Genomic DNA, 21,307 nt, shown 5'->3' with positions numbered 1-21,307 from the left:
GATGCTTTTAGCCGACAAGCAGGAGGCCTACAGATTGGATCAAGAGACGGGAGTCAGGCACATGCATGTACCTTGTGTAAGTATTCCACACTTCCATACAGTAAGGTACGCTCAAGCGCTCAAGCGCTCAGATGCCCTCCATTCCCGACCACCTCTTCCTTGTCTCCCAAGCCTGTCACCTCCAAAAAGACATGCTCTTGTTTCTTTGAATTCAGACACCGTCAGCCACTCATATTGGAGCCGGTGAGCTGACTTGGAGTCCTCTCCGCAGAACCCCTCACCAGGCCCCATGAGGCACTTTGGGAGATGTGGTCCAGAGCAATGCGCGCCTGCAACCCGCTGCGCTTCTTTCTGTTCTGCCCGTGGGGTCTTGGTTCGTTGTTCTTGTTTTAGTGATCCCACTCGGGTGTACTTGAGTTGAGCACTGGCTCGTTGTACATGATGATTAAACCAGCAAGAGAACCGCAGTAAACATAACACTATATACTTTGTACCAACTACATCCAAAGTACCCATCTCTCCCCCCCTGGACCAGAGTTACAATATCATCTCATCAACAATGCCAACCTGGTAGGTATCCGTACTAATGGTCCAATGCCACTGCAATGCATTAAAGAGAAAGAGACCCCACAAACTAATTTTGTCTTCTCTGCGCCCATTCGTCCACCATCAGATGGCGCCTCTGATCTCTCTCTCTCTCCAGCTTGATGCAATGCGCCCAGGAAGTTCAGGTCCAGGAACCTTTGGTGCCTCTTCTTTGCCTGCGACATCGCTGTGCCGATCAGCGCCCCTCCCCTCAAAGCTTAACTCTGACGGGCCGCCACTGCAATTATAATCACCACCAAAATGTACCAAGATTGGGTTGGGGCCGAGACTTTTAATTCCAGACTTTTTTTCGACTCATCCAATGTTCCCGTAGCTGTCCCGTCACTCGTCACCGCCATTGGAGCTCTTTTCGGCATCGTCATTGTCACTCACTCCCGTACAACCCGCACCGCACCGTCCGCCTTCTCCTCCATCTCTCCTCTTCTCCTCCCCTTCTATTCTCTCGATTTGAGTCGTACCCAAGAAATCCATCACTTTGCTTAGCCACAGCTTCATGATCCGTCCCCACGCCTTGGCTCTCACAGTGCACCTCGCCTCCCCCAAGTAAATAGCCGGCACTTGATCTTTCGTCAATCCCACCATCTGCACCAGCTTGCGGCTTGCCTCCGTCACTCTTTTGAGGTATTTGACACGGCGCTACGGATACATAACCACTACACAGTACATTATTGCGCAGTCCACCGACCCTCACCGCATCTTGACATTCCATTCTTTATTAAACACCATACCGCTCTACCCGACCTCCGTTACACACAGTTCTTCATCCCCTTGCTGCCATCACTTGCCTCTCAAACTCGAGATTCGTCTCCTTTCCTTGGCATCCCAAGTTTCACCACTCAAATACCTGACCTCTCAACCCCCCGGCACAAGACATTTACACACGACACGCCCGTGCGAAAGGAGTCAACGCTGAAGCTCCTCCTTCTCTGCTGCCCCCCCCTTTCCACAACAACACTCTGCGCGCGCGCGACCTGTCTCGTCCCGCCTTGCACACTCGTTTCTTCCCATTTACATTTGTGTCCAAACACATTTTCGGGCCCATCTTTGGTTTTCGCAAGGGCAGCAATCAGCATAAACAAGGCCCCAGTCGGTCCCAGCAAAACTACAACCGCAATCGAGCAAGGGCACGATAATAGAGCCACCACCGACGCGCGACTCCCACTCGGTATATCCACTTCCAGCCACCTCGACTTCTTTTTGCCTCGTCCAACACCCGATTTGACCTTGCAGAAATCCTTTGGCCTACCTTACCTACGGATACCTGGACTAATACCCGGAGACCCAACGCTGCCGGCATTGCTTAGTCGCATCACTTGCTCACCCGCCGCCGCCGCCGCCATTTTCCACAAGTCTCTCGTTCTGCGGCAACTTTGCGTCTTTACCCGTTCCGCCCCCCGTCATATTGCTTCCCTGACGGACTTTTTTTTTTTTTTTTTTTTTGCACGGGAACCTCTTTTAATGTGCGACTTTACGCGACTGCCATCCTACTTACACCCACGACCATACGATACGAATTAATATCTTCACCATGACGACCATGGCCCAGTCGCAGATTCAGCTGCCCACGCCGCATCCGGCACCAAGTTTGGACGTCACCATCCCACCGTCCTCGATATCTCTGCCCACCGATCCCAATTCTCGACTCCGAAGCCGCTTAGCTCTGGACACTTATTCGTCACCTGTCAATCAAAATGGTAGTTTCGAGTTCGACCGCGTCGTGAAGAGCGGCTACCTGCAGAAGCGCACGCAGAAGACAAAGGTTCGTAGGGCCCGGCTCACAATCCTTCCAATTTGCGCCTGAAGACCGTCCCTGACCAATTGAACAGACGTGGAAGTCAATTTACTTCGTTCTCCGACCCAATTCACTCTCAATCTACCGATCCGACAAGGAGGACAAGCTACGACACAAGCTGTACCTCGCCGACTTGACCGCCGTTGCTTTGCTCAAGGACCCCAAGAACAAGAGGAAGAACGTATTTGGACTCTTCTCGCCAGCGAGGAACTACCACTTTCAGGCTAGCAGTAGCCACGATGCGGAGGAATGGGTAGATTTGATTAGGAGTCATGCCCGGATTGAGGAGGAACATGATGAGCTGCTCCTCGCAAGCCCAAATGGCAAGCGACAATCCTACGTGGTGGTTGGCAGATCCGCCCAGGCCGGAGGAGAGATGGCTCGAGCCGAGAGACTAGGATCAAGTTCTCCCGAGCCGTTGGAGCCTCCAGTGCCACGCTTTGTCGGTTCAACCCATCGACGTCCATCGCAGATGGCGGATACCGCTGGGTACTCTGGCAACGAACTGGCCTCGCATTCGGACTTCTCGGACAACGAGATCCAGCGGATACAGGGCATGTCTATCGAGGACTTGGCGGTCCAGTCGCCAGGCAAAGGCTCCCAGGACCGGCCAGGTCTCGACCGTAATGCGAGCCAGCTCAGCGGTCTCAACATTGAGCAAGACCCTGATCGCGTTATCTGGCAGGGCTGGCTTTGGTTCCTCCGCAGCAAGGGTGGCGTGAAGCAGTGGAAGAACCTCTGGGGTGTGCTCCGGCCACGAAACTTCATCCTCTACAAGGACGAGTCTGAATACACGGCGCAGTTTATTCGACCAATGTCAGCAATAGTCAATGTTGTTGACATCGACCCGGTCAGCAAGACCAAGAAACACTGTCTACAGCTCATTACAGAGGAAAAGAGCTACCGATTCTGCGCCCACGACGAAGAATCTCTGATTCATTGCCTGGGCGCATTCAAAAGCTTGTTCGCCAAGAGGCGAGAGCTCGAAACGCGGGGTCCTACAGGAGGAAACCAGCCCACTACGAATGCGGCATGAAGCTGCAAGTCATTACTAGGCAACCTACAGGATTTTCTTTTTTAGCGGGAGTTTTGCCACAGCCTTTTTTTCTTTTGTTTACGAAGCATGACGCAACGATATATACTTGGGACTCTACAGAGTCGAGAAGGCGGGGGAAAACGCTTGCCAGCAGCTTTTCGACTTAGCTGCAGCTACGGTCAAGAGTCAAAAGGACAGTGACTCGAACACTGGTGGCATTCCTTGGGAGAAGGAGATGGAGAATACCAGGCTACTCGGGGGGAGAAAGAAGCCTACCAGCCAACCGCTTTGTGTTAGTATACCCTACCTTAGTGTGACACTATGGGCAGACTATGACTGCCGACCGTCTCAATATGAAGAGGCGGGTTACGTGTAACGATGATAAATGAATCAGTATTCTACTGCATTTCTTGGCTTGTCGTTGTAGCTCAGTGATGGGAGGGTTTTTGTCCTTTGACCAGCCAAATGTTGCTCAGGTGGACGCCCCCTGAAAGCCAGGAATGTGAAGAAATGACCATTCTTCTTCAGGTCATTGGCAAGGCACAGCTTTCCTCTGCTGACATTGGATCTAACAAACCCTCTCAGCAACCCAGACCAGGCAGGTGTTATTGACTTGATGATCGCTCTGGTCGAATTTGACCAATGGCGTTGAAGAAATTAGTTCTCCAACTTTAAGATGGTGGGAGGCTTCGGCACTAAGAATTACTGTGTACCTTAATGTGTATGAGGGGGAAGGGGGGGAAACGCAGAGAAAAAACGGGTGTGGCGAATGAGAGTGGCGCAAACAACCCAGACCCCCGTTTGTCCCAGCACCTCCAAGCTCCAGCCCCGGTCGGGTGACGTGGTCCCTCTTTTATCGGACGGTCCTATCGCGCCGCGCCCCGGCCACACCAACCTCACCTCACCTCCGCTGCCGGTTCCTCTCCAACTCCAAGTCTACGGGCTTTGAATGCCACCCACCTTCCCTCCAAGCTTCTGAACTTCTTTCTTGTATTTTTGACGACACCCACATTGCATCTCCCCCTCTCGTAACCTTGCAAATGGCCTGCATTGTTAATGCCGTTCCTGGCCGAGACAGGCGAATCACACGCCGCAACGGCCATGTGTCCAGCAAACGGCTTACCCCTGTCTATGGCGGGGGGGAACCTGACGAAGAGAAGAAGGCGTCTCGGCATGCTTCTTCTCTGCTGTTGGTTCTTTGAACGTATTGGATCAACAACATTGAACACTGCTTTGAGAGGAGATATGTGTGTTTATTTGCCGTCGAGTATAGGGGTGTTCATGGGTTGTTTGGCTCTTTTGCTCCTTTGACTTCTACTGTTAGGACGATGGCGACGGGATACGACGCTGTTATGAGGAGGGCCTTGGCTGGACCTGCTGCGCCGACTCTATTCGTCCGAAGTTCTACAACTTTCTTGGGGAGGCGCTTTTGACAAGTGTGATTGATTGATGCTCCATGTGAACGAGACTTCTCCAGATGGGAGGCCCCTCTTCCTTTCTGGAGGCGATTTCCTCTCAGCTCATAGTCATAGAGATTTACGAGCAATGTTCAAAATGGGGCAGGTAGGTCAGGTAAGGGTCGCGTGCTGTCACCTCGTCGCTGTTTTTGAATGACTATATCTCGTTCGACTCACCCACACCTTGTTTCGACCAAGGGCGAGCTTTCTCCCTCTCCAAAGGGTTGTATCGCTGGTCTCTGTTTGACCCTGCAGGTAGTCAGTCGCCGTTTCTGTCTCTTGCGGGTCTTCCCTCAGCTGCTCTTCTTTCGGGGTTCCATCGCAACGTCCTCGTGAACTTTTTCGACACCTTTCTATCAGGATGCTTCATATCTGATCGACCTTGACCCCCCCCCCCCCCCCCCCCCCCGGCGTATTATACCACTCGTTTTGTTCTGCTTCTGGCTACTTATTAGCACTAAAAGTTGGCCGTCCCCGGGTGTCTGACTTGGTGACGCTCCGAAAGACTAGAGTTTTGCCTAGTATCCCTATATCGACATACGATCTTAGTGATTTAGAGTAAGAATCTTGCTCGTGGGACGATATAACAGCACCGCAAAATTCACAGTACCGTCTTTACACAAGCCATATCAAAAACCGCCAACAATGAGGCCCGTCCTCATCCTCTGGGCCGTCTGGTCCCTCATCCTCCCCATCCTCGCCCAGAAACCGCAACTCCCCCTCTTCTCAACATCCCGCTGGATATCAGACTCCTCCAACGCCCGCGTCAAACTCCGCTGCATCAACTGGGCCGGCCACATGGAAGTCAACCTCCCAGAGGGCCTCCACAAGCAACCGATCGAGTACTTCGCCGACTGGATCAAGCTCCAAGGCTTCAACTGCGTGCGCCTCACCTTCTCGACAGACCACGCCACGAACCCGGGCGTCACCGTCCGCGACTCCTTCATCAACGGCGCCAAAGCCGCCGGCGTGCCCGAGGCCGACCTGCTCAAGCTCCACGACCAGGCCCTCGTCCAGAACCCGTTCCTCGCAGACGGCAACGTGACGCAGCGCGACGTCTTTGGTAAAATCATCGACGTCCTCTGGGAGCGGGACATCATGACCATCCTCGACAACCACGTCAGCAAAGCATCCTGGTGCTGCAACCTCGACGACGGCAACGGCTGGTGGAAGGACGCGCGCTTCTACTGGGCCGCCAACTCGCGCTACTTTGACACGGACGACTGGCTCGCGGGCTTGCAGCAGATGAGCCTCTGGGCCAAGACCAAACCCGGCGTCGCGGCCATCTCCCTGCGCAACGAGCTGCGCGCCACCTGGACGCAGATCCCCTTTGCAGCGGACCAGTGGTACGGCTACGTGACGCGCGGGGCCAAGACCGTCCACGAGGCGAACCCGGACGTGCTCGTCATTGTCGGCGGACTCAACTCGGCCACGGATTTCACTCCGCTCCGGACAAAGAGCCTCGATACGAGCGCGTGGAAGGGGAAGAACGTGTGGGAGGCGCACAGCTACAGCTTCACAGTCACGACGCCGAATTTCGGGGACTGCAACGTCGAAAAGGCAGAGTACGGCGCGCTGTTCGGCTTCGTGCTGGAGCAGGGGAAAGGGTACACCGGTCCGCTGTTCTTGTCGGAGTTCGGGGCCGCCATGCAGGGCGGGAGTGAGGATGGGCTGTCGGCTGAGGAGCATGCGTACTTGACTTGCCTCGTGGGCTATCTCGAGGACAATGATGCGGATTGGGCGCTGTGGGCGATTCAGGGGTCGTATTATGTGCGGAACAAGGTGGTTGATTTTGATGAGACGTGGGGTGCCATGGACCACGAGTGGAAGGACTGGCGGAACGGTAAGTTCAAGGGGCTGTTAGGTAATATTTTTGCTGTTACTCAGGGGCCTTAGCATGGCTGCTGGGAGGGCGAGAATGTGGGAACATATGAGATGTCGGTGTTGGGGATCGGGATGAGATATATAGATCCTGCCCGGGCGTCGGGCGATAGTTGGTTATACCACTTTAGTATTGATGTTGAAGTTGAGGACCGCGCCCCTTTCTTGTTTGGGCGAGGGGTTTTTGTACTATCAAGCATCTTGATGGGCGGCGATGGCCCTTGCATGTCGAGAACAGCCAGTATTTGTCGCCACGCATTCGAGCCGTCGCATCGAATGATCAGACTGATGTAAATGATAGGTCGCCTTTGGGATGTTGTCGTCCGTTCACGCTTAGTAGAGATGGAGATGTCGATGAAAGCGATTGGAATAACTGGGTATCATGAATTTCTACCAATATCTAGTCCAAAGAGCTGGCCAGTTTGCGGGTCTGGGCGAAGACGCGCGCCTGAACTCTCGGCTGACGCTGGCCGGAGACCTACCTCCCTAAGAGGTCTCCTTTGCCTCGTCAGCCTTGGCCTCTTCGACTGTCTCTTCCGTCTCTTCTTTCTCCTGGGCTTCTGCGGGCTTCTCAGCCTCGTCGGCCTCCTTGGCTTCCTGAGGCTCTTGGGTTTCCTGCGGTGCCTCTACCGGCGCATCGTCCATGGCCGTGTCCGCTCTATCTGCTGCCGCCTCGTCGTCTGGCTTGCCATTGGTGAGCTTGGTTTCTTCGGCTTTGCCATAGATGTAGTCCTCCAGCGTCTTGAAAGTGGCTTCGAGCTCCTCGTTGGTAAGAACCAAATCAAACCCGTCCTTTAGCTTCGAATCTTCCTCCCAGTAGGGAGCAGCTTTGCCAAGGGCGTCCGCAGCCAAACCGCCCTTCTCCGCCTTTTGGAAACGTTCTTCCAAAACTTCTTTACTTGGTGGCAAGATGAGAATTGTCCGTGCTGAGTAGCCAAGGTCGCGAGTTTGTTGGATAGCCTACATTTCGTTTAGTAAAATTCCAGCAGTTGGTTGGGAGAGAAGGGAGATGTCTGACCTCGCTGTCCATGAAGGTGACTGGGACCTTGCCCCCCTCGACAACCGCTTCCAAAGCCTTCCGGCTCGTGCCATAGTCCACCTCGTCTATCGTAGTATACTCCAACAACGCATCGCCGTCTCTCAGTACATTAAAGGCCAGCTTCTCGACAAAGTGGAAGTCTTTACCATCAGCCTCGCCTTCTTGCGGCTTTCTTGTAGTGTGCCGAGGCACGTGTGTGAAGGCTCCAGGACGCCGGCTTGCCAGTAGTTGAAAAAGCGTCGCTTTTCCTGCACCCGGTGGTCCTGAGAGTATAATTGGGCGCTTGTCTCCAGGGACGTTTTCAGAGTTCGCGGCTTCCTCGGCAGCCTCGCTCTCGTCTACATCGACCGGTTCCTCAAAGATGGCGTCAATCTTCTCCGGATCGTCAATCTTGTCGAATAAGGCCAGCCTTGATTTGCCTGCTATCCGGAGAGCGCGCCAACTTTTACTCGCTTTGCTTTCAACAATGGCCGCTTTGGCCTGGTTGTCTTTCGCCATACCCATGTCAAAGTCGTCGTCCGCAATCTTCCCCTTGAAACTCTCAAGCTCTGGTAGGCTGTATCTTTCCGGAGCCTTGAGCTTCTTCATCGCACGCTCGTCATCGCCATCATCCAGGAAACCGAGGGGCAGAGACCCCATCGGCGTGGCCCTCAATCGTTTCTTCGTTGTTGTACGCTGGGCTGTCTTTTTGGCCTCGTCAAATATCTCTGGAGATACTGCGGGCAACTCTATTGACGGGCAGTTCTCCGATTTCCAACGGATCCAGTTCTTATCCCTGGCAAGGACCGTTTCGACCATCCGACTGAAATACGGGCCGTCAACGCCGTGCTTGAGGTACTTGTCGACAATTGTCTTCTTCATCTCCGTTGCCCACTTCGTCTGTCTTCGTGTCAGCCTGATCTCATAAATGTCGCAGGAATAGTACAATCACCTACATCTTCTTCGGTAAGGACCTGGCCAAGGTAGATCACCGACTTGTTCTGAGCGTTGCTGGCTAGTTTCTCCTTAGTTTTCGGGGAAAGCGAGAGAAGGAAATCCATGATAATCAAGGCCTGAACGAGGATATGTCTGCGGAAAGAGATGTCGCTCATCTAGGACAGTCAGTCTGAGAGCCACACAGGATGATCGGTCATAGCTTACCTCTAGTTCGAACAGGTCTCTGCTGGTAAGGTATTTGGGATTGTATGAGTTTGCCAAGTCGCTCTCTTCCACATCTGCTCGTTTCCGTTTGAAGCCGCGTTGGGCCTCATCTACCGCTTTCGGCGGTCGCTGACCCTGCTCGCTCTGGATCGCTCGAAAAGATGTCATTGTCGCTTCTAAACCGCGCTTGAACTCGCTCAAGTGCGCAGGATCGAATAACCTCTTGGGTTGGCTGAATGTCTCCTGCAGAGACCAGAACAAGGGATACAGCGCATCGGGCTCGAGCGGCTGATCATTTTGTGCTGGCTTCTTCGCGTCAAACGAGACAGCCTTTGGCTGAGACTTTGACTCTGTTTCCTTGGCTCCCGTCTGGCTGTCCACGTCCATCTGCTCGGGTGTTTCCTCAGCTTTGGCACTCAAATCATCAAAGACTGTGGCGTTCTCGGTGTGGTATTCTCCTCTCAAGTTAACAGAACTCTTGTCTCCCAGGGGAAAGCTCTGGAACATGAAGATGAACACGCGACCGCAGAAAGCAGTATCCTCAGCGCGGGAGAGACGTCGTAGGAGTTCGTTACAGCTGCGAAGGATCACCAGTTGCTTTTGCTTAAAATGCTTCACGGTGATCCTCTCGCGCCTCGACTCAAGAAAGTCGAAGATCTTGCGGCATCCGGCGATTGTTTGGCTGTCCAGGAGTTCTTCTACCAGCCAGAACAGCAAGGCTGGATCGCATTTTCCGTCGTCGGAGAGCACAGTCAGGAGGTCGAACAGGTTCCAGACCTTGACGAAATCTGGGGATTCGATGGGCGTGGTGGCCTAGAGAAGCAGGTTGTTAGTCAATTGATGAGCCTGGCGGGGATGACTGAGTTCGACCTACAATCAAATTGCTGAACACATCTCGTACGGCAGTCTCGATGATAGCAAATTGTTGGGCTTTGTTCTGTATCGTACTGCCGACCCCATTCTCTTCTGAGGCTCCCGGGACCACAAGCACGCGAGCAAGCTGGTCTTGCAGATCACCAAAGTCTGCCTTTTGTAATGCCGGTTCAATGGTAGGTGTAGATTTGACCTCCATCGAGCGAGCTAGAAGGTCGTCTAGCAGTTTTGCAAATGCAACGACCCCGGGCACCTCATGGCGCTGAGGCGTGACGGCGGCCGGCATCTTGCGATCGGTCGAGGGATTGCGCTTAGTCGTATAGAGGCGAGGAAAGCTTGGCTATATGTGCCATGTGGCGGTAGGCTCGGCCGGTCGAATGGACGTCGCTTTCGTTCGGCCCAGGAATGCTGGGGACTTCGTTGCGGAAAATGTGTTCGTGATGCGCAATGCTGCCGATTGAAAGAAATCACGATCGGAGCTTCAGTTGAGGTCCGCACGTAGGTAAGGTAGGTACGTCGCAAACAACGGGTAAAAGTGACCTTGAATTTGAGTAAGTGGGTCCACCCAGCTGGCGCTACCACACTGGAACACGCTCCTTCGCCAACTTCACAGCGCGTCTATGAGACACCCACAGGCACCTTGCGACTCCCATCGGACCAGTAAGCAGCCCTGCAACTTGCAAGCAAACACTGGGGGAGGACTGATCGCGTCGGCTCGTCGCGTGGGGGACCTGCACACCAGTCAACTCACCTCCATCTGAAAGTGCGACTTGCCCGAAAAGCAAGGCTGAAATTTTTGAGTGGAGGACGAGCTCTGCATTTCGTCACCTTCAACAATTGCGCGCCTGCGCATCGAATTTTCCACAGCAAACCGATACCCGCCTTGTCTTTCCTCACCAGCATGCAATCGCGCATATTGGCGTTACGTCTTGTTCGAAGCTGAATTGCACCATGCCGACAGCCAAGAGGCAGAAGAAGAGCAGCGAGGCTCAAGCTGCGCCGTCAACCCGATCTCAAACAAAGGCCACCAGCGACCGTCCAACGGTTGCCGACATCGAGGGGGAGAGCGCATTCGCTCAATTGGCAAAGAAGCACTGGTTGAAGACGACAAGGAGCAAGAGGGCGGTCAAGGTCAAGGTCAAGAACGATGTTCTAAAGCAAGAGATATGGGATGTTTTGGAGCGTGATGGCTTCCCGTATAAGTCTATCTTGACTTTGGAGAGCTTGCAGACTCTCGAGAGGTATGTGCAATGGCACTGATCTTTGGATATCGACTGATACTGGCGTCTCTTAGCTACCTGTGGCCCGGATACTCCGACGATTCCTCCAACCATCATGTCCTACTGTTGGTCCTGCTGGCAAATGTGAAGCGCCGCGAACAACTCGAGGCATGGAGCATATTCGAGGATCGACCAGACGAATTCTCGAGCCTTTTCCGCCGAATCCTATCCCTGACTCTCGACCAAACACTTTCGCCCGCGATCCGGACACACTTGCTGTCATTCTTGATCTCAGCTTTTCAGAGCTTGGATTGCGCGATTGTGAGAAAAGAGTGCGCACCGTTAGTCTCCATTTCAATATGGCACAGTTTGTCGACAGAAGAACTACGCGAAGAGAAGCTCGAGCAGCACGCGCATGTGAGAAAGGCGTGGCGTGCTGCAGGAAAGAGATACGACGCTGCCGACGACGCTACGAAGGCGAAATTGCGATTTGATCGATCATGGCTGTACAGCTTGGTCTTGCACTTTCTCAGCTTGATTTACATAGAGAACGCAAAGCCAGGTAAGAATTTTCGTATACCTAGCTTGGGGAATGAGAGGCTGACGCGAACTAGACCAAGTCCTATACTGCGAGCGCTTCGTCGAGTTCTTGACAGACTTGCAAAGCCAGCTTCCTACTCGACGTTATGTCAACACCCTCTTACTTGACCTCCACATCCTCCCTGCCATGCGTCTATCGCCTGTCTTCAATGACGAGGAAAACAGTCTTCTGCGGGATCTGAACGCGCTACTCAGACATTACACCTTTTTCACCATTGACGACCAAACAGGCGCACAGCTGAGCCGAACAGAAGCCTACGACAAGCACTGCGCAAACTTGTCGAGGCTTCAGAAAACGTCATTGAAGCATTTCAAGGAAAAGCTCACTGTATTGGCGTTGTCGAACTATGGCTCCATCGATAAGAGAGATGAGCTCGCCGGACTTCTGGAACCCCTGACCGACGAAGAGATTGTCGAATTGGCAGGCTTGCTTCGCCTCCGGACGACATACCCCGACTCTTTATCAGTGAGCATCGACAGAAAATTTATGCTAGAGGCGCTTCTCACTACATTTGAACGGCGAAAAACCTTCCAGGAAATCGCTCGCGACATGGCGATGGTCCCCACGGAACAATCCTTGTTCGAGAACAACGTGATGAGAACCGAGAACTACGATGGTTCCCACCCCCTCGCTTTGCCGAAACTGAACCTGCAGTACCTTTCAGTTGGCGACTTCCTCTGGAGATCACTCGTCTTATACCGTGCCGAGTCATTCTACGGCATCCGAAAAGATGTTGAGTCCGCCATTCGTCGCCTGCGACCTGAAAGTCGTAGGCCGGGTGAAACCAGCTTCCAAGGGTTCTCCAAGATGGCCTTGCCGACTTCAAAACCTTCAATCCTAGAAGTTGTGCCTGCCCTCGTAGGAGACGATAAACCGTCATTGGTTCGAGCAGAAATTTCTATTGATGTCCGTCGTCTGAACGATGGTATCAAGCGCGAATGGGACTCGCTGAGACCAGACGATGTAGTCTTTCTTCTCGCCATTCAGGCTCCCGCCTCTCAAAGCGCCACGAATGGAGATAGTGCACACTCAGAAACCGAGAAGCTTGGGATCATCTCAATTCGATCCGCCGAGATTATTCAGATCACTGACGACAAGGGTAAGGCGGTTCGAGATGGTTCAGGGCACTACGACAGCCGTCGGAGGTTCCAGTTGAGATTAGATCCCAGGACATATGCAGCGGATGCCGAACGCTCATCTGCAAGCCCGCCTGAGGCATACGAGCGGATCAATCTTATCATGCGCCGCAGCGGAAGGGAAAACAACTTCAAGCCCGTGTTGGAATCTATCCGCAGCTTAACGCTCTCAGAGGTCCCGATTGCTTCGTGGTTCCATGAGGTTTTCCTCGGCTACGGCGACCCTGCTGGCGCAACTTATAAGCAGTTACCGAACCGCATCAAGACCATCGACTACCGCGACACCTTCTTGGATTGGCAGCATCTTACTGGGAGCTTGCCGGGCAAGATTGTAGAGCCGAGTGATGATGTTTCTGGTAGCTTTGGCCCTCCCTATGTGTTGGAGACCACCGAGCGCCAAGCCGTTGAGCCCTCATCAAAGCCATCCAAGAAGCGTCGCCGGGACACTGAGCCTGCCTTACTGGCTGAGGTAGAGACCGTGAAGGTATCGACCTACAAGCCACCAAACACCGGCCCATATCCTGTCGACGCGCCGAAGTTGAACAAGGTGCGATTCACTCCGGCACAGATAGAAGCGATCACATCAGGAACGCAACCTGGTCTCACAGTCATCGTTGGTCCTCCTGGAACGGGCAAGACGGATGTCGCAACGCAAGTCATCAACAACATCTATCACAACTTTCCGGAGCAGAAGACGCTCTTGATTGCACACAGCAACCAGGCGCTCAACCAGCTGTTCGCAAAGATTGTGGCTTTGGATATTGATGCCCGTCATCTACTTCGTCTGGGACATGGCGAGGAAGAACTCTACACAGAAGGCAGTTTCAGCAAACACGGCCGTGTCGAATCGTTTTTGGAAAACCGGGATAGATACCTGCTGGAGGTCAACCGTTTGGCGGCCAGCATCGGCGCGCCTGGTGCTCACGGTAATTCTGCCGAAACGGCTGGCTACTTCAACTCGGTGTACATCGAGCCAGCCTGGACCAAGTTCACCGAGATGACCAAGGCGGAAGAGGCTTCGGCCGCTGATATCATCGGCGCTTTCCCCTTCCATCAATTCTTCTCGGATGCGTCGCAGCCTCTCTTCGCACCCGAGGCCGACAGGGAAAGCGTCCTCGATATTGCTACCGGGTGCTACCGCCACATTGCAAAGATCTTTTCTGAACTGGCTGACGCCATGCCATTCGAGATTCTACGCCGAGACAAGGACAAGGCCAACTATCTACTGACCAACGAAGCACGAATCATTGCCATGACATCTACTCATGCGGCAATGAGACGTGGAGAGATTGCTGCCCTTGGATTCCACTATGACAACGTCGTCATGGAGGAAGCAGCTCAAATCACTGAGATTGAGAACTTCATCCCCTTGGCTATGCAAAAACCAAAGAAGGGCCAAATGGGCCTACAGAGAGTTGTCCTCTGTGGTGACCACTTCCAGAACTCCCCAGTCATCCAGAGCATGGCATTCCGGCATTACGCGAATCTGGAACAGTCGCTGTTCTCGCGACTTGTCCGCCTTGGAGTGCCCACTATCAACCTGGACCAGCAAGGCAGAGCTCGACCGTCCATCGCCAGTCTCTACCAGTGGCGGTACCCGAAACTGGGCAACCTGCCGCACGTGGAAAGCGAAGGCGAGTACTCTGTGGCGAACGCTGGCTTCAAGTACGACTACCAGTTCATCAACGTGCCCGACTACAAGGGGCGTGGAGAAACGGAGCCAACCCCCCACTTCATCCAAAACCTCGGAGAGGCGGAGTATGCCGTGGCTGTGTACCAATACATGCGCCTTCTAGGCTACCCGGCATCGAAGATCAGCATCCTGACTACTTATGCTGGCCAGCGAGCCCTGGTGAAAGACATCCTGGCCCATCGGTGCGCCGACAAGGCGATCTTTGGCATGCCCAAGATTATCACAACGGTGGACAAGTACCAGGGCGAGCAAAACGACTGTAAGTTTAATCAATAGTGTGCAGAATGGATCACCTGTATGGGAAACTAATTGTTCTCTAGATATCATCTTGTCGTTGACCCGCACATCAAGAGTCGGATACCTTCGGGATATCCGTCGCATGACGGTTGCGCTCTCTCGCGCTCGTCTCGGTTTATACATCCTTGGTCGTCGTGAGATATTCGAGGCATGCTACGAGCTGCGGCAAGCATTCGACCAGCTCTTGGCTCGACCCGATAAGCTCATGCTCGTCACGGGCGAGCTCTATACAACAGACAGGCCGACTACTGAAGATATCAAGGCTGAAGTTCCCGGGGAAGTTTGCATGGAAGGGGTGGAACATCTGGGCCAGTACGTGTACCAGATGACCAACACTAAAGTAAAGCAGCTGCAGGCAGAAGGTACGATGGCCGGAGGTGGAGAGATGGAGATCCTTGAGACTCCGCTGGAAGTCGTAGACGAGGTGGAAGAAGATGGGAATGATGCCGTTGAGACGGCCCCTGAGGAAGTTGAGGAGTGAGGAGCAAGCATGGCGAGCCGTGCTGATGAGACACAAGGACGATGACTGAAGCAGTGTGGTCATACAGCAGGATAATGATGGGAATGGCTCATTTGTACAGTGTTTACGGATCTCAAATGGTAGACCCAACTACAAACAGGTGAGAGACCTTGACGAGCAACATGTTTGAAGCAACTCTGTGCCATACTATGCCCCCTTTAATGACAAAGCTTGCGTGTGATTCCTTAAGCACGTGCACGGAGATGTGAGTTACAGAGTGGCACACAATGGCTATTCTAGAAGGATGGGTGGAATGTTTTGAAGGTGAAAGGGACGGCGATCAAACGGCCCTGGCCGACTTCTTTTTCTATAGATAAAGCAGAAAGGATAGTTTATGTCCACGCTCCTCTTGGTAGCTATCCTAGATACGGATGTGACCCTTTGGTAAATTGCCTTTACGTGAGAACAGCCCAGATACACGGCGCCGTTGGCGGGATGATGTGTAGTCAGCGCTCTGTACCGACCCTTATCCGTAGGTTACGGTACCTTCCATTACAGGTAGGTAGCTAGCTACCTAAGAATCTAGAGCCCGTCCAACCAGTAAGCACCGGCTGTTTGGGGTCCGCACACCATGTACGGTGACGACAACCACTGCAGCACTCACTGGTGCTGCAGAAAAAGGGTGTTTCGAATATGATGAGCAGGGACGCGCAGGGGAGCAGGGAAGACGTCAGGTCAGCTAAGTAAGACTCACGAGCAAATCCGTAGTACCGTACATGCAAGTCACTGGAGGCGGCAGACGGCAACGGCGCAAATGGGTCTGTCAGGCTTTCGTCTCGAGTCTGGAAAAGGTCTTATTGGGCGTACGGTTTGGATGGAGGGGCAGAATGATTCGGGGATTTTTTTATTAGTATTTTGACTGTTTCTTGGATGGGAGTGACTGCATATGGCTCTGAGTCAAACGTATGAGTGAGTGTTCTGCCTTTTTTGTGAGTCTGCGTGTCATGATGCTGAGACTTGTGCCACTGGGTTTTGGCAGCAGGCCGGGAAAGCAAGGCGAGGTTGGCCAAGTCGAGGAAGAGGAAAAGTCTAACGGGAATAGTGTGGCAACTGACAAACGGAGCTTTTACGACGACGGGAGAACGAGGTACCAGTGTCTTGTTACTCACCCAGGAGGAAGAAGAGAAAGAAGGATGACTGGTCTGGGACTGGGTGACTGGTAATTAGACAACACAGGCAACACAAGAAAGGACGAGCATCGCCCCAAACTTGCTTGGAGCAAACCTGAAGGACGGGCAACAGCTCTCTTCAGTGCTCCACCCCTAAAATAGTGTTCCCGTCCGTTAGCGCGCTCGCGCTACCCCCCCGTCCAGGGCAGGAGAGAGTCCCAGTAGCAACTTGGGGGGAGAATGAGACTTTCTTCCGCTTGTATCCGTATGGGAGGAGGGTAATAGACGAGGGGAGCACGGGTGACGGGGAGCTTGTAAATTCGGACATTGGGCAACATTCAGGCACTGGGCTCCGTGAGTAACCTCATTTCTCTTCCCTCAAGGCGCAAGCTCACCTGTGACTCCCCGTCTCTCTTTACGAAGGCTTGTCTTCGTTCGCCTTAGGCCTGGACGGTAAGGACGGGTTACAAGCCGCGGCGACGGCGGCCCCCCCCCCTTTTCTCTCCCTCTCTCTCTTTCGTATGACGTCTAAAGCTGGCTGTTCGAATGAAGCCCAATCGATTAGAGAGAGGACGCGTCTGACACGCGCGCGTGTTGCCACTTATTCTTTTTGGTCCAACATTGCTCTCAACAAGCTGTAATGATCAGGGACTTAAGCTGAAAAGTGCCGTCAGCGAACTTACCATTTTGAAGGTAGGTGCTGGAGGCAGTTTGCTCTGAAGTAGGTAGATGGGAGTGGGCAAAAGGTTGGGTGAGAGAAAGTGAAAGGTTGATGGATGACACGGCGCGTACCCATGTCGCGCCACGCCATGCCATGCAATCAATTAAAGGGAGGAATGAGGCTGCCGATGAAGTCACTTTTGTCACTGTTCTAGACTTTCCATCTCCAGACGACTCCTGTTCCCGCGGCGCAACCCCCTATTAGCTCACAGCATGAGGTGGCACAAACTCAGGGGACGATTTCGTCCACGGAGGCACGCCGCAAGTGGTTTGCTTATTCCTTGTGACCAGTATCCGTAGTGTAAGGAGCAAGCAATAAGGAAGCCTGCTTCGTCTGTTCTCTCGGCGTTGGACGGTTGGACCTAGGGCTTATGTTGAAAAAGCCGTCTTCTCTTCCAGATTTACTAAGCGAATGGGGGGGGGGGTTCACCTCTCTACGGATACCCAACTGAGAGACTCGCAGATCTCACGTACGAGATTGACGGGGGGGCCATTGAGGCCGACAAGGGCACATTTTGGTCCCCGGAAATCCCATGTCATCTAATCCCACTGCGTGCGCATTTGCCATTTAGCCCGAACCGCGCCCTCTTGTGCGTTGACGCGTGCGATGGGTGATTGATGGGAAAAGAGATGCCGATCCGCCTGACGGTACTGGGCCCCTGGGGTTACCACACCCGGCTCAACATGAAAGCCGTCGACTCATCAGAGGAGCGTCAAAGCGAAATCAATGAGTCTTTGTGTGTTCGTACACTACCAAGTCAGCTCACTACCGAGTGAGCTGACTTGGGAATTATCGTGACTGCTGTGGACAGCTGTACGCAACGGGAGTTTCTTAAACCATCGGACTTAAGACACCGGAGGCGATGCCGCCGAATGCGAATGAGGTGAGTGGTTGGCTGGGTTTCCGGGGGGAGCGGGAACGTTCGCCTCGTCCGGAGTGGTGTTGGATTCTCCCGCACTGATTCGCGGTGGCAACTCTATTAGAAAAAAATTACTGCAACCTGCCGTGCTGTTGCACGAATGGCTCGCTGGCTTTGGCTGAGTGAAATGAGCCGTTCCTCTCTGTACGGATACATACTATTGGAAGTCGGGAGTTGCGAAATGACAACACTCCCTAGCGTTGATAACAGTAGCAGCTGTTCTTGAATTCCATTGATGCTGCCCTATTCTGGAAGTACGTACGGCATTGCGAAAGAGCATACTAATCACGGGGGAAAGAAGGAGGGCAAAAAAAAAAAAAAGAAGACACAACGCACGTGTCAGCCTCTATCCGACGCCGAGCAACTGCAGGGGTACGAGCTCGGGCAGGGTAGGGATGTTTGGGGTGGCCCTTGTCCAGCCTTGCTCGCCTCTTGTGTTCTGGTTCCTTGTTCGGGAGACAAGGGTCAGTGTTTGAAACCGACATTCAGAACCAAATTAAAATTTCCCCCTTCTCTTTGTAAGAAAAAAAAAAAGGTGATTGTTGAAGTTGTCTGGAATCATTGTCTGTATCCGTAGTAGGCAATAGGGAGGAAGGAAAATGGAAGGCTTGGTTACGGGTTGCCGGGTCAGGTACGCGGGTAGATTCTCGAGGCATGGCTGCAGAAGCTTCCAATAGTTGTGGCCACTATTGCGCCCTTTTCATACCTATGAAGAAGAGAGACAGAGGCCGCGTTGACCACAATCACGGGTATTGCATATATGTGTGTTTTGCTATATGTACAGCCGGTACCGTCACGGCAGGCGCCAGAGCTGCATGTTGCAGTAGCTGGTTGTTAGCTGGTGGTCGTCACTTGTTGGACTTCGCTGGGTCTGAACTTCTGAAGTGCATTTCTCAGCCGGAGGCCCAGCGAGGTGCGAGTTTGGCATGGGAGCCCCCCGATAGCAAGCAAATGGGACACCTCTCATCTTGCTGGGCTGGCGTTGCATGGCAAGAGGGTGAAGCAGTTTGCAGGTGCAAACCCAACTCTACCCTACCACCTACCTACCTTACCTAATCTTAGGTGGATGAGTCGCGGATACCTGGAAGGAGCCCAACTGGAGGGTCGAGCCATCTCCGTCAGGAACCTTGGTTGTTCGGCTGTCTGGGAGCCTATCCACCGACCTGGGCATCTGATAATGGCATAGGTTTTCACTCAACACCCTTTCTCCAATTTCCAGCCGTGGAAACTCGAAAGACTTTTTGACCTTCCCAAGAATGTGGCTGGAGGACTTGTTCGACTCCACCGGTCGGCATGCAAAGCTCGCACTTCCACACAGCCTGCCGCCAGGTGCCGAACACCGGAGTTTCACGATGATTTGTACAGCGACTCTGGGGCAGGCACAGGTTGGTCGGGTGAACGTTGCTGCGAGAGAACCCCGATGGAGGCGAGAGTGGGAAGGAGCAGTATCCGTATGGAGACAGAAAAAGCAAATGGCAAAAAAAAAAAACAAAAAAAAAAAAAAGGACAGAAAAGGGTCTTAGAGTTTGCTGCCCAGATTGTAGAAAAGAACAAGGGTTTGGCCCCCCAGCATCTCCATGAATAACCACATCTGCTACCACTGTGCCACTGTAACTCCTCCGTGTCGTATTCAAGCCAGCCGGCGAGTTAGAGTGAGGACAACCTGAGGTAATAACCTGGAATTGACGTGGTGCGTGCCCTTCCGTGGTCTGTATCAGTCTTGTTGTATCTCCATGTACCCCAAGCTAAGGTGCGCTTGAGACCTGAGTCCGGTCCAGGTAGAACCGGAAGTTGGGGAAAAGGCATGCAAGTAATCAGACCCAACACCCGGCGCGTCGGAGGGACGACAAGTCGCACTCTTAGTATCCATATCGTAGTCATCTTCCACTAAGAGCGCCCTGATTAGGCAACTTGCCAACGTCAGGCCATCTTGGGATGATATCATGATCCAGGCGCGATGTTGATATGAAGTTGCGACCTTGGTATTACAGATACTCCATTCAGCCTTTTTCTTTCATCTTTCGATTCTGCATATTGCAGAATACCTCCTCTAGACCATGGTGAATTTACGTGCAAAACAGAAACGAGAAAGGAAGTAGGGGCGAAGCAGCCAGCCAGCCAGCTAGGCACTGTTTGTGCATTCTTTGTGCCTGCTTTGCCCCATGTATCAATCCCTCTGTACATCCAAGACAGGCTGACCCAAGAATACCTTACTCTACACTTTTCTGGGCTTTGAAACACAAGACAAAGACAGCGTGTGGCTCAGTCAGGCAATAAGAATAAATAAGAGTATGAAGTCAGCTGGAAATATGAGGCTGATTGAGTTGACTCTCTACTGACGGTGCCTCAACTTCTGGTCGCCAACCTGGTGATGGCTACCTAGGTGATGACAAAAGTAAAAGTGCCCGCCCTTAAAAGGGTGCTTGAGCAACCTCAATGGGGGGGGGGGGAGGATAAGCCGCCAGACTGGCAAAACGCGATAGGCAAGTGTGGCAAAGATAAATCGAATGGAAGGTCCCTTCCGCGAATGGAATCCACACTGTCTTTTGTGCGTGGCAATTGCGGGTCCGATACCGTGTTGATAAGCGAGAGATTTGGTTAGCAACGCACTGTCATCCCGCCAAAAAAAAGGATGGGCCAGGGCCCTTCTTCACTGGGGTACGGATACCCGTAGAGGTTGGGACTCGGAGGGAGCGTGGGTGGTTCACCTCGCCTGAGTGAAGTGAATAGGTCTCGCTTCCATGAAATACCTTAGGTGCCAACATCCATAGGAGAAAGGGTAGAAAAATAAGGTGAAGATATGCGAACGGTCAGCTGTTCAGAAGGAGTAGTGAATGGTGCCCGAGGTGAGGTGGTTACGGAGAAACCCAAGCCTCACCTCAGTGCCTCCATCACTGAATTGGCAACACTTTCATCTGTACCTGGAAGGTGAGGGTTGAGGGCGAGGGCGGGCAAAGTGAATGGAGAAAAAGGTCTGAGGCGGGTGTGGGCGCGGCGCGGGCTTATGAGGAGGTACTTAAGCCAATGTACCTTTTTCCTGGGTCCTTCCCTCCCACTCACACCCAAGATCCACGCCATAATATCTCGTTGCCCAAAATTTTTTATGGTCGTTTCTCCTTCTAAACCTACCACAAACACCGAAACTGGTCCAGGTGGAATAATTTTTCCTTCACCAGAGACCCTTTCTGTATCGACAGTTTCTTCTGTAGCTTCCCCTTCAGAAGACGACTCTCCCCTCCTCTGCAATACCCGCCGGTCAAAGGACAC

The 21,307-nt window shown here is 53.0% G+C and overlaps 5 protein-coding genes across 5 annotated transcripts; 4 read left to right on the top strand and 1 right to left on the bottom strand.

Moving 5' to 3' along the window:
* The first annotated feature begins 1,996 nt into the window (after positions 1–1,996).
* On the top strand, positions 1,997–3,910 carry BDP81DRAFT_419588 (PH domain-containing protein). Its single transcript, XM_060589789.1, has 2 exons — positions 1,997–2,365; positions 2,433–3,910. Exons 1-2 carry the CDS (start codon positions 2,135–2,137, stop codon positions 3,432–3,434), a joined length of 1,233 nt encoding a protein of 410 aa, XP_060448835.1. The 5' UTR covers positions 1,997–2,134; the 3' UTR covers positions 3,435–3,910.
* A 453-nt stretch (positions 3,911–4,363) lies between these two features.
* Positions 4,364–5,288, top strand: BDP81DRAFT_419587 (uncharacterized protein). Its single transcript, XM_060589788.1, has one exon. The coding sequence runs from the start codon at positions 4,491–4,493 to the stop codon at positions 4,743–4,745; it is 255 nt and encodes an 84-aa protein (XP_060448834.1). The 5' UTR covers positions 4,364–4,490; the 3' UTR covers positions 4,746–5,288.
* Positions 5,289–5,296: 8 nt separating this feature from the next.
* BDP81DRAFT_160028 (cellulase) lies at positions 5,297–7,022 on the top strand. Its single transcript, XM_060582018.1, has one exon. The coding sequence runs from the start codon at positions 5,537–5,539 to the stop codon at positions 6,785–6,787; it is 1,251 nt and encodes a 416-aa protein (XP_060448833.1). The 5' UTR covers positions 5,297–5,536; the 3' UTR covers positions 6,788–7,022.
* A 236-nt stretch (positions 7,023–7,258) lies between these two features.
* On the bottom strand, positions 7,259–10,110 carry BDP81DRAFT_458407 (guanylate kinase; the record flags this gene model as incomplete). The annotated part of the gene is made up of 5 exons (XM_060593408.1): positions 7,259–7,732; positions 7,791–8,690; positions 8,747–8,902; positions 8,952–9,764; positions 9,826–10,110. 5 exons carry the CDS (start codon positions 10,108–10,110, stop codon positions 7,259–7,261), a joined length of 2,628 nt encoding a protein of 875 aa, XP_060448832.1.
* Positions 10,111–10,775: 665 nt separating this feature from the next.
* Positions 10,776–15,252, top strand: BDP81DRAFT_312648 (intron-binding protein aquarius; the record flags this gene model as incomplete). The annotated part of the gene is made up of 4 exons (XM_060583825.1): positions 10,776–11,065; positions 11,119–11,606; positions 11,659–14,733; positions 14,795–15,252. The coding sequence occupies 4 exons, from the start codon at positions 10,776–10,778 to the stop codon at positions 15,250–15,252; spliced, it is 4,311 nt and encodes a 1,436-aa protein (XP_060448831.1).
* Positions 15,253–21,307: the final 6,055 nt, after the last annotated feature.

The sequence above is a fragment of the Colletotrichum phormii genome (genome assembly GCF_030913505.1).
Source record: "Colletotrichum phormii strain CBS 102054 chromosome Unknown BDP81scaffold_4, whole genome shotgun sequence".
Classification (NCBI taxonomy): domain Eukaryota; kingdom Fungi; phylum Ascomycota; class Sordariomycetes; order Glomerellales; family Glomerellaceae; genus Colletotrichum; species Colletotrichum phormii.
Note: the sequence above shows the minus strand (reverse complement) of the source record. Positions and strands in the feature narration are given on the sequence as shown.

Excerpts from the sequence above, each read along its gene's own strand:
- BDP81DRAFT_160028 (XM_060582018.1), top strand. The coding sequence starts at position 5,537 with ATGAGGCCCGTCCTCATCCTCTGGGCCGTCTGGTCCCTCATCCTCCCC.
- BDP81DRAFT_419587 (XM_060589788.1), top strand. The coding sequence starts at position 4,491 with ATGCCGTTCCTGGCCGAGACAGGCGAATCACACGCCGCAACGGCCATG.
- BDP81DRAFT_419588 (XM_060589789.1), top strand. The coding sequence starts at position 2,135 with ATGACGACCATGGCCCAGTCGCAGATTCAGCTGCCCACGCCGCATCCG. Across the intron at positions 2,366-2,432 it reads AGCGCACGCAGAAGACAAAG|ACGTGGAAGTCAATTTACTT; the intron begins GTTCGTAGGGCC and ends CCAATTGAACAG.